The 12594-nt window shown below is 39.4% G+C and overlaps 2 protein-coding genes across 12 annotated transcripts in view; both read right to left on the bottom strand.

Annotated features, from left to right (window-relative positions):
• LOC115659409 (sodium channel protein type 3 subunit alpha) overlaps positions 1-12594 on the bottom strand; it is a 964414-nt gene that overhangs the window by 680374 nt on the left and 271446 nt on the right. The gene's annotated exons all lie outside the window — the stretch shown is intronic.
• The window catches only part of SCN1A (sodium voltage-gated channel alpha subunit 1), a 173153-nt gene that overhangs the window by 55837 nt on the left and 104722 nt on the right, over positions 1-12594 (bottom strand). For all 10 annotated transcript variants that reach the window (XM_030579451.1, XM_030579452.1, XM_030579457.1 and 7 more), the window contains 3 exons: positions 8341-8514; positions 7372-7728; positions 5613-6092 (listed from right to left, as the gene is read on the bottom strand). In XM_030579451.1, the coding sequence (XP_030435311.1) occupies positions 5613-6092; positions 7372-7728; positions 8341-8514 (1011 nt within the window). The remainder of the gene's footprint in view (positions 1-5612; positions 6093-7371; positions 7729-8340; positions 8515-12594) is intronic.

Raw genomic sequence — 12594 nt, 5'->3', positions numbered from 1 at the left:
AATTTTATTTTGCATTCATAAAAGCAGAAAACACCTAATTAAAGAGACTGAAACTTCTTTATTGTTCTTCACTATATGGGACTACCTGCCTAGTAAAATACAATTCAATATGAGCAACGGTTGAAGCTCATCTCTAGCTTGGTCTATGAAAAAAGACTAATCAATTTTACTTTTTTATGTAGTCAGTTTCTAGTTACCGTCACTTCCTAGCATTATAAATAGTCTTGGAAGGATTAGACTTGTATTGGTAAATGTCAGTAAACATTGATTTCACTGTACACACACAAATCAATGGAAAAATATTTCCATTGATAAATAACTAAAAATTACAAATAGGCAAAGAAAGAAAACTCATAGACTCATAGAAATTTAGGGCTGGAAGGCACCTTGGTAAGTCATCAAGTCCAGCCCCCTCCACTGTGGCAGGAGCAAGTAAACCTAGATCATCACTGACAGGTGTTTGTCCAACTTGTTTTTAAAAGCTTCCAGTGAAGGGGATTCCACAATCTAACTTGAAAGCCTATTCCAGAGCTTAACTACCCTTATCATTAGAAAGTTTTTCTTAATATCTAACGTAAACCTCCCTGGCTGCAGATTAATCCCATTGCTTCTTGTCCTACCTTCAGTGAACATGGAGAAAATTTGATTCGTGACCTCTTTATAACAGCCTTTACCATATTGAAAAACTTATCAGGTCCCCCTTCAGTCTTCTCTTCTCAAGACTGAACATGCCCAGCTTTTTGAGACTTTCCTCATACATCAGTTTTTCTAAACCTTTTATTATTTTTGTTGCTTTCCTCTGGACTCTTTCCAATTTGTCCACAACCTTTCTAAATTATGGTGCCCAGAATTGGACACAGTATTCCAAGCTGGAACTTCACCACTGTTGAGTAAAAGCAGGGCAATTAACTGCTGTGTCTTACATATAACACTTTTGTTAATACATCCAGAATCATATTAGCCTTTTTTGCAGCTGCATCACACTGATGACTCATATGCAGTTTTTGGTCCTCTATAACTCCCAGATCCTTTTCAGCAGTACTATCACCTAGATAATTATACCTCATTTTGTAGTTGTGCATTTAACTTTTCCTTCCTAACTGAAGTACTTTTCACTTGTCTTTATTGAATTTCAGACCAATTCTCCAATTTGTCAAGGTCCTTTGGAAGGCAGGTTAAAATTCAAAAGGGCTTGCAACCCATCCCAGCTTGGTGTTATCTGCAAATTTTATAAGCATCTCTCTCCTCCATTGTCCAAATCATTAATGAAGATATTGAATATTACTAGACCCAGGACTGAGCCCTGCGGGACATCACTAGATATGCTCTCCCAATTTGACAGCAAACCATTAATAACTATTCTTTCAGTACAGTCTTCCAATCAGTTGTGCGCCCACCTTATAGTAAATTCATCTAGACCATGTTTCCCTAGTTTGCTTATGAGAATGTCATGTGTAACTGTGTCAAAAGCCTTACTAAAACCAAGGTTTATCATGTCTACTGCTTCCTCCCTATCCATTAGGTCAGTAATCCTATCAAAAAAGAAAATCAAGTTGGTTTGGCATGGATTTGTTCTTGACAAATCCATGCTGACTATTCCTTGTAAACCTATTATCCTACAGGTGCTTACAAATTGATCATTTAATAATTTGCTCCGGTATCTTTCCAGGTATTGAAGTTAGACTAACTGGTTTATAATTCCCTGGGTTGTCGTCCTCCTCCTTTTTATAAAATGCTGCTTGAGAACTTAGAGTCAACACTCAGTGATTTAAACTTTTGAATAGGCTTGTTACAAATGGACTAGCGAATGAATAGTAAAAACAGGTCTGATTTGTTGATTTGAGGATATTTACTTTATATATTTTGACAAGTGATGATGATTTGTGTTTGAATGGTTTATAAATCTTTACCTCTGCATCTCAAATCTGCTGTTATTAAATAATTGTTATTGTTTGACCTCCCCATAATTTCCTGCAACTATGAAAATTTAAATTAATAAAAATTGAAAAAATGCTTAAAAATAAATATTGGTATTATTGACTGAAATTTCTAAAAAAAAAAAAAAAGAATTCTGTCAAGTTAAACTATAAAGAGTGCAAAGGACAGCTTGCTTTAGCCAAAGATGGGCAGAAAAGATATATGAACAGTCCTTAGCTTAATTCTAGTGAGTAGCAGTACAGGCCTTCTTTATAGGAAAAGTAATACATTTCCAGGTTTCTCCTTGCTTTCTTCCCCCATCTTGGAAGCCAAATTGTCATTTCTACTCTTGCCTCCCAAAGAATTCCCTTCCTGTCATGTACCAATCTTCCTCTTCTGTCTCTGTTCACCCACCCGAATAATTAACCTTTTCCTCTGATGTCCACCCAAAGATCCCACTAATTTTCCATTCTAGAGATTCCTTGTCTCACAGTTTCCCATTGTCTCTCTCCCAAATCTTACCTTTTTATCCCTCCAAAATTCCTCCTCAATCCCCAGTATCTCCACCTTCCCCCAGGCTCCTCCTGTCTCCTCCTCACCTAGATCCTACTTTCCTCAGTTGTACTCCTCTAGCTTTATCTCTTCATAGCCAGCCCCATCCCCCCTACCCATACCTGTCCTTCCCATGGCTGTCACTCCCCATGCTTTTCTCTAAGTGGCACCAGGCCCCCACATAGATATCCTTCCTCCACACAGACATTTATCTTGTGCCTGTCTCCATCAAACATGGTCTTCCCTTTTGTGTGCGACTCCCTCTTATAGCTATCTGCTTGCCACAAAAGGGAAGGAAAAAATGGTGTTGCTCCTTCCTGGTCCCACACCCTTCCTGCTGTGCAGACCCTCAGAGTTGGTACGGGGAAGGGAAAGGATCGAGGGATGGAGGCAGGAGGAGTCACAGCTGCTGCCTCCTGTCTGCTCAGCAGTAGAACATGTGCCCCTGGCTGGAAGGAGGCTGAAACTGTATCTGCCTCTGTCTATTGAACCTACTGGCTAAGGCACAGTTTAAATTCTTCTGCCTAAAACAAAGAAACCGAGATTTGCAAAACCAAGAAGGAACATGACATTAATCTCACTGATCCCCTGCATAGTTCTAGGGGATTTCCAATATTTGAGATACTCTAAAGGCCAGAAACCACTGATAAGGCATAGACCACCACTTTTAGCTACAAGAGTATAGAGATAAAGGTAACTTTAATTGCAGGTATCAGAGAGGTAGCCGTGTTAGTCTGGATCTGTAAAAAGCGACAAAGAGTCCTGTGGCAGCTTATAGACTAACAGAAGTATTGGAGCATAAGCTTTCGTGGGTGAATACATCTGACGAAGTGGGTATTCACCCACGAAAGCTTATGCGCCAATACTTCTGTTAGTCTATAAGGTGCCACAGGACTCTTTGTCGCTTTTTAATTGAAGGGTGGCACAGAAAGAAAAATTTGATATCCAGAAAATTCTGGATCCACCCTAGAGCTCACATACCTGAGAGGGGAAAGAAAGTGGATGCAAAAGTATCATTCAGTCATGCTGGCAAGGAGGGAAGCCCATTTGTACATGATGAGGCAAAGTTCTGTGCCCTGTTGCCTCCCTATGTCAGTTCTCAAGAAGGGAAAATTTAGCACCACAATTCAATATTATTCCTGCATCATACACATCCCTCAGCAGCACATCCTGGGAGGTAGCTTCCTTTCATCTTGTATAAGAGGAAAGTTAATGCAATTATGTTGAACTGTGTCAGCAAACATGAACTGCTCTGAGAGACTTGCCAAAAAAGAGACTAGAGAATCCTGGAATGTGTGGCCATGCATTCAAGGAGATGCTGCTGAAATACCTGGAAATGCCCTGAGTTGTTAAGGCCCTGAATTCCTGAAGGCACCTCTGCTCATCTTACAGTGCAAAGCAACCAGAGGTCATTGGTTGGAAGAATGTGTCTTTGAGGCACCAACACACCAGGAAAAACTTGTGTGCTGGGACATCAGCGTTCCATTAGCAAAACCCTCAAACTGGCATACAGTGCCTCAGAGGGCCAAAATCTTTAAGTTCGAGAAGTTTCCTGAATGACTTTTACCGGAGGCACAAGATCCAGGAGTGAGAATCCTGCACAGGTGATACCTATAGAAAATGTAATTTATTTTCCTTTTCTGGGACAGATCGTGCAAACAGTTACTACCAAGTCTAGTGTTTACTACCATTTTTGCAGAAACAGGCCTTATGCCCTGATCCTGTAAACCCATATGCACTTGCTTAATTTTATAACAGAGAATAATCCCATTGAAATCAACTGAGCTAATTAGGGTAATAAAGATAAGCACATACATAACTGTTTACTGGATTGGGACCTTAGCTTAAAAGCCCTCTGGTGTCAGAGTGTATGTAGCTCTTCGCTGAGATGAGGAAGCAGGAAGCAAGGAGCCAACACACTCCTGATGTTCTGCCTCATTCATGTTGTTACTATCAGAAAGGATTATATAGAGAACTATAAAAGACAAAGACTCCAGTTGCTTGTTGAACTTTGCATTATTTACTGTACTTTATATAGTTTTCACAATTCTTCTTTTTATGTTATACTGTTGTACAAATCCAGGATTTATCAGTTTCACAGATCAAAAGTAGTTTGAATGTCATTCCATAGCCTTTCAAGGTTGTTCATTTTCACTTATGACAACCTGCTTGCTTTCAAGTTAGCTAAGAAGATAAACTAATGAGAAAGGTATCAGATCTCATGCTTTAGCCATAAATCAAATATCTGTGGGTTCAGTAAGGAAATGCTCCTCCTGCGACCTCTTATACTGCATCTAGGTACATTGTGCAGAGGCATGTGTGATGCTGGGAGGAATAGTTTTACTTAAATTTGGCCACTATTTAAATTGTTCCATCTTTAACAGCAAAATGGTAGATGGTTATTAATACCTCAAGTATTAACTGTGAAATGGTGACAATATTGTCACCAGTAGAGATTGTCGGGGTAGTACCAGGGACTGCTCTAAACTGCTTTATGGGATAGAGTTTCAAAGACTATCGTACAAACAAAATCTTGGTGGGCTGGATGTCTAAGATAACTTAAGGAATACCTTCATGTTCTTTAGGTCAGCAATTTGTGATCTCTGGTTCAGATGATTGCCTATGGACACCCTCTCCTGTAAGATTATGGATGAAATCCTGATCCATTGAAATGAATGACAAAACTCCCATTGACATCAGTATGGCCAGAATTCAATCCTATGTGTTTTCTCATTTGTTTACTTATCGTAGTTTGTTTATTTATTTATTAAAAATGATGACATTTGGGTCAAAATGGCTGAGCAAATCCAGGCTGTTGTGTTTGACTATATTGCAATTCTAGTATTCGATTCTCTACTTTGTAAAAAATATTTATGGTATCTTGTGTTCTTCCATTGGCTTTATTTTTCAGTTTTAACAACTAAATGGTTTTGTAGTACATCAGATAACCTGAACTTAAACACCATTTTATTAGACTCTTGGTCTACAAAAGCTGATCATTCAGAAAGCTAAAAAGAACATTTTCCATGCAAGATGTATCTATTCTTTGGGCCCAGTTCATCCCTGAACTAGTTCATGCTGAAAGAAAAACAGAAAAATTATCACAATATTAAAAAATAAGTATATAAGCAGTATTTAAATACCTCTTTGCTTTCTTCCAGATCCGACTCACTGCTAAACTCTTCTGTATTTAAATTTTCAAAATCTGATTCTCCAACAGCAATCGGTACTGTTACAGTGAGGCTTGGGTTGTTTATGAACGACATGTAATCACTTTCATCAATGATATATTTTTCCACGCTGCTGCCTGTGCCTATGCCACTAGTTCCATTGCCATCTTTAAGATAATCAAGGTCTTTATTTATTTCCACTGTTAGATGATTAGAAATGCAGCTGTCTTTTTTGTTTAGTTCTTCAAGTGGCTTGATTTCATTTAAAGCTTTTTGTTTTTTAACTAAGGATTTTTGGATGAATTCACGAACTTTTCTTTTCACATAATCTATTCCCTTCTCAATTCTTGCTACAGCAATCTGGAGATTATTCATTTCATTATCATCATCGGTGGCAGCAAGGTTGTCTGCACTAAATGAGCTCAGTAGCAAAGCCAAAAATAGGTTCAGAACCTGGAACAGGATAGAAAATAAATTCTTAGATTTATCTAAGTGGAAATAATTTCTTGCTAGAATACTTTCTATAGCTATGTGAAGCATGTGTCTAAAGGACCAAAGTTTCAAACAAACAAACAAACCCAAACAACCCAAGAACTGTGTTTTTACAATGAATAGAGTGTTATATCTTTAATAAACTTACACTAAAACACTTGCATTAGAAAAAGGTGTGTGACAAAGTGGGTATTCACCCACAAAAGCTTATACTCCAATACATCTGTTAGTCTATAACAGGGGTCAGCAACCTTTCAGCAGTGGTGTGCCGAGTCTTCATTTATTCACTCTGATTTAAGGTTTTGCGTGCCAGTAATACATTTTAACCTTTTTAGAAGGTCTCTTTCTATAAGTCTATAAAATATAACTAAACTATTGTTGTATGTAAAGTAAATACGGTTTTTAAAATGTTGAAGAAGCTTCATTTAAAATTAAATAAAAATGCAGAGCCCCCTAGAGCAGTGGGCAGGACCCGGGCAGTGTGAGTGCTGCTGAAAATCAGCTCGCGTGCACCTTCGGCACGAGTGCCATAGGTTGCCTACCCCTGGTCTATAAGGTGCCACAGGACTCTTTGTTGCTTTTTACAGATCTAGACTAACACAGCTACCCCTCTGGTTCTTTATAATTCATGATAATTTGAAGGGCAAATCATACAGTAAAAAAAATGATACACAAATATTATGACAAATGAAAGAACTAAATATGGTTTGCTATGATTCATAGGGCCATATTATTCACTAATCACAAATAGTCAGACAACTGGCAAGTATTTGAGAAAATGCTTTTAAATCCCAAAAGTTTACAAATATTGGCACAAAAAAAATTTTATTCAAAAATTCAGACAGGAAGTTTATTGTTCTTCATCATCCTTTTTAAGAAGTTTCACTTCTCCAATCAGAGAACAGAAACTATACCATGTGTTTTACATGACCAGACACACATAATAAATAAGTTTATAAAAAATGCACAGGCTGAACATTATTTGAAGCACACTATATTTGCAAATTGTAAAAACAAAAATTAAGAGAGTGACTAAAGTTCACTCTATAATTATATATCATGAGTTTGATACTGAGAGGTGTGGAGTATTCTGTTTCCAATCCAGCAAAGCACTTAAGCTTAATTTTAAGCATATGAGTAGTTCAATTGAAATCATATGCTTAAGTGCTTTATTGAGATGGGGCCAGAATTCTCATTTTTTTCCTCCAGAATAAATCTTTGAAGCATTTTGATTACGTACCACTAGATTTCCAATCACCATGACCATCATGAAGACAGTAAGGCACATAGCTTGGCCTGCAACCTCCATACAGTCCCACATAGTCTCTATCCATTCTCCACACAACACTCGGAATACAATCAAGAAAGAGTGGAAGAAGTCTTGCATGTGCCAGCGTGGAAGTACACAGTCACTTGCAATTTTGCAGACACATTCCTTGTAGTTTTTACCAAACAGCTGCATACCAACCACAGCAAAAATGAAGACAATGATGGCCAGCACCAACGTCAAATTTCCCAAAGCCCCCACTGAGTTACCAATAATCTTTATAAGCATATTCAGTGTTGGCCAAGATTTTGCCAATTTGAAAACTCGTAACTGAAAAAAAGAATAAAAAGGCATTGTTAGCACTGATTTTAACGGAGACACAAAAGTGTTTTACAATAATTTGTGAAAAAGGTTTTGCTGTCAATGATGAAAATGCTGCAGACTTTTACAACTTGGTACCCCAAGAGCACAGTTTTGGATCAAGGATGTAGAAGCCCAGAGACACACCTCATGCAACTTAAAATCTAAGGTTCAGTGTTACCCTCAGATGCCACAGAACTTCAAGACTACCTACCTACCTGTGTGTACATAAAGAAGAGATTTATTCTGATGATATCAGTAGGAACACAATAAAGATATTCAGTAAGTCCATTTGTTTCTTCACTGTAGAATACTTGAAGTAAGTATTTGCAATAAAAATTTGGAAATAGGTCCCACTCCTACACTGGAATGCATAAGTATGGATTCCTGCAGAGTCCCCATTAAAGACAACAGGACACTGCACGGCCAGGGATACATACAAGTGGATCACATTTTTGGATCAGGGTCATAATGACCTTAAGGTATCTTGTTAAGACACAAAAGTTGAATTAAAATATTATTAGTGCAACAAAGCCTGTAACTGTAAATTGCAATAATATTTTGTTTTATTAATATATTTACCAATCTGAATGATCGGAGAACTGATAGTCCTTCCACATTTGCAAGACCAAGTTCAACCAAACTAAGTGTTACAATAAAACTATCAAAAATATTCCAGCCTTCTTGGAAATAATAATAAGGATCCTTGGCAATTATCTTCAGAAACATTTCTGCTGCAAAGATCCCAGTGAAGACCTAAAATCAAAAGGCACTTTATTATTCAGCTGGAAAATTTAATATTACCAGTATTTGTGCAGATTTTACATTCCAGCTACATATCTTCAAATGAGCATAATTTAGAATGGCTATTCACAAAAATTCTTAAATTCAAATCCTTAAAATAATCAAAGGAAGGTCAAATTATTTTATTTAATACTTTATTATTAGTGTTTAAAATTTGTTGCTTTAAAAAGACTGATCATAGTGACATCTTATACACAGCTTCCGATAGAAACTTCATCACAGAACAAGTACGGAATCTTTTCATTTGATTTAATTTTACAGGAAACAAATTACTTAAGCTTCTGGTTTATAACACAATTTTAAAACTATTTAGGGTGACCATACATCCCATTATGGCTGAGACAGTACCTTTTTTAAACCCTCTCCCAGCCGTCCTGACTTTACTGGCAAACCTAGATATTTGTCTTGTTTGCTCTTGATGACCAGTTGGCAAGAGCAAACGGGACAAATGCCCAGTTTTGCCAACAAAATGGGGTGTGACCCCACAGGACATGGATGAATGTGTGGGAGGGAGGGGCGTCAATGCCAACTCTGCATGGGAGGCAGGGCTCGGGGGAGTGCCTCATGCCGGCCATGCATGAGTGGGCAGCAGGGGGTCTTGGGTCAGCCCTGCATGCTTGGGGGCAGAGAGAGGCCTCGGCTGGCCCCGTACGGTGTCGCACTTTCCCTTCAGGAAAATATGGTCACCCTAACTCTGTTAGAATGCCAAGCTCTTTTTTCCACAGCACAAGCAATGCTCCTAATTTTATTTTCACATTATGCAATAGAATGCTTTCCAAGAAATTACATGCTACTCTTCCTAGAACACTATTGTTGAGATATTAATGACACTATAAAGATATGCTCTCATACAGCCTAATTTCACAAGATCTAGCAGGATCAACAATTTACATCAGGTGGAGATCTGCCCATTAGATTGTTAACAGGATTATGATGGCATTTAATATTATAGGTAGTTTAGACATAGTAACTTCATTTCCAATTAAGCTTTTGTATATAGAGAGAATAGATATGTCATGAATGATCAATAACTACTGAGTCCTTCTGGCCCTCAACAATTAGAAAAGCTGTCCATCCCTGTTTATTCCAGAAAGGACCAACCTAGGAAGAAAATACAATAAAAAATGGTTCACATCATCCGAGACACTTTTTTTTATAAGGCAGAGCAAGGGCGGGGCCTCTGGGGAGGGAGCAAAGTCGGGCAGGAAGAATGGATCTAGGAGGAGGGGGAAGAGGTGGAGCAAGGGCAGGGCCTCAGAGGAAGGGGCGGAGCAAGGGCGGGGCCTTGTGTGGAATGGGGATGAAGCACCCCCAGGGAAAAATAAAAGTCAACGCCTATGCTTAAAAGTGCCTTAAAGATAAGTGCATCCTTGGAAATGTGATACATATCTCAGGCACTAAAGAACTGAGAATTGATGATCATAAGTAAATGTAATAAGAAATCGTGGTAATTTACATTGTTTCTTGCTATAACTGCTGAGCCCTAACTCTAGACTGTGATAATTGCTTACAAGACTGTATTATGTGTGTCGACACTTGAGTGGTGAACTATTGATTATATATTAATGGGGTTTTAAGTAATTAATAAATTGCTAGTTAGTTAAAATTAAGCAAGTGTCCTGATTTGAAAAATACTGTTCAAGTTAAAAGTTGACTTGAAAAGAATCCAGCATTAAAAAAAATTAAGTTTACACTCCCTGGATGCAAGGAAAAAGAGACATCCTATTAAAATTCCATTCTATATTGACTAACCAGGTTTGTTAGATTTCAGCTTTAAAATCTAACTGGCACCTTGGCAAATTCATAAACATTGTCCCCCTTTCACATTTACACTTTGCAATGATATATACCAGTGGCCCCCAACCTTTTTGTGGTCAGTAGCACATTCGTATATTCAGAAGAGTGTGGCAGGCGCCAACAATTTTTCAAGGCTTATTTTGTATTTGTACATTAAATAATACGAAAAACATCATATTTAATATTCTTCCCACTCTGGGTTGAAATAATACGTACGTTGTCTCTTATTTGAACCATTCATTTTGGAGCAAAATGTTAAAAAATACTAAATTGCAAAGCACAAGAAAACAAAAGTATCAGTGCAGGAAGAATACTCACATATAGGGCCGGCTCCAGGCACCAGTGGAGCAAGCAGGTGCCTGTGTCAGCACATGCTATGGGGCAGCATTCAGTCCATTCTGCTGAGGTGGAGCACTGTGAGTGTTTTTTTTGTTTGTTTTTTTTGGGGAGGCAGCAGTTCTGGGCAGTGCAGCGAGAAACCTGAGAGAAGCGCGTAGCCTGCAACCCCGGAGTACTCTGTCCCCAGCAGGTGGGGGGCCCTGGCATCTCTCCCTTGCTGGGCACTAGGCGGGCCCTGCGTCTGCTGGGGACAGAGAACACCGGCGCCTGCAGCCCCGGAGTTCTCTGTGCCCGGCAGGCGCGGGGCTGCAGCTTCTCTTCTTGAAGCTGGAGAGAAGCTATGGCCCTGTGCCTGCTAGGGACAGAGAGCACCAGCGCCCGCAGCCCTGGAGTTCTCTGTTCCCAGCAACCGCAGGGCTGTGGCTTCTTTCCCCTGCTGAGCACTAGGTGGGCGCACATAAATGCCCTGGCGGGTGCCATGGCACGCACAGGCACTGCGTTGGGGACCACTGATATATACTATATCAAATCATATGATGTAGGTGAGGTGAGAGTAACTTACAGGATTTACCGGTACTGCCAGAGTCCTGAGGGGGGCGTGGCCTCATCCGGAAGAGGCATGGCCTCAACCGGAAGAGGTGGTGCCTCTCAAGATTTAAAGGCCCTGGGGCACCGGCTGTGGCTGGCAGCCCCAGGGCTTTTAAATCAACCCAGGGTTGCAGAGGTGGCTGGGAGTCCCAGGGGGTCAGGGGCAAATTAAAGGCCCCAGCGGTCTGGCTGCCGCGGAGCTCTGGGCCCTTTAAAGCCCGGCCCCAGCCCAGCTGCCAGAGCCACAGGCATGATTTAAAGAGCTCTGGGCTCCCCGCAGCCGCGGGAGCTCTGAGCCCTTTAAATCCGGCCCCAGCCTGGTTGCCAGAGCCGCGAGTGGGATTTAAAGAGCCCTGGGCTGCCCGCAGTGGCAGGGACCGCTGAGCCCTTTAAATCCAGCCCCAGCCTGGCCGCAGGAGCCGCAGGTGGGATTCAAAGGGCTCTGGGCTGCCCGCAGCCATGAGAGCTCTGAGCCCTTTAAATCCCTGCCGCGGAAGCTGGCTCTTGCCGGTACGCCGTACTGCACCATACCACTTACTTTCACCTCTGGATGTAGAATACTTTCACCAACCAAGGTTAGGAGATATTTCCTTGGATGGGAAACAAACTATACAATTCTAGAACAACCCATTTTATGGTTTATCATGTGATTGTCATATAAAATATCCTGTTCTTAATACATAGTATATTATTTGAAGTATAGAGAATCAGGTTTTTTGTCTGCCTGCTAATTCTGCATCATCTAATCTTACAGCTATTTACATGTTCTAAAATATATTTCCTTCACATTGCAATAAATATAAATGATATTAAAGAAGCGCATGACATGAAATCTATTCTTGAAATAAAACAAAGTAGAACTCTATGTTCTGGCGTTTAAATACATTTATATAATCCAACCTCTTAATTTAAAAGCTTTAGAGCTGCAAAGAACCAACTTACAAACTTCTTAATTTATCTTTATCTTAATTTCTTTTCTATATACTAACCATAGCATTGCCAGATTACTAACCAATCTGATGGTCATTTACAATCAGAAAACCTACTGAGATGCAATATTTTAGGAAACTAGATTTCCATACTGAAAATTGTTGTTTGCGAGTGTTTTGACATAATTTCTGGAAGTACTACCTTTCAATAGATGTGCCCGAAGAAACTACAGAAAACCATATTTGTATATATTGACATGAAGAAGATGAAATTCAAACATGTCAAAGAGGTTTAAATAGATTAAATCTGAGATGATTCAATAGATTTGCCAAGTGATGTATTAAACAAAGGATTACTTTATACTGTTAATCTATATGT

Source organism: Gopherus evgoodei, chromosome 11, assembly GCF_007399415.2.
Source record: "Gopherus evgoodei ecotype Sinaloan lineage chromosome 11, rGopEvg1_v1.p, whole genome shotgun sequence".
NCBI classification, from domain to species: Eukaryota; Metazoa; Chordata; order Testudines; family Testudinidae; genus Gopherus; species Gopherus evgoodei.
Note: the sequence above shows the minus strand (reverse complement) of the source record. Positions and strands in the feature narration are given on the sequence as shown.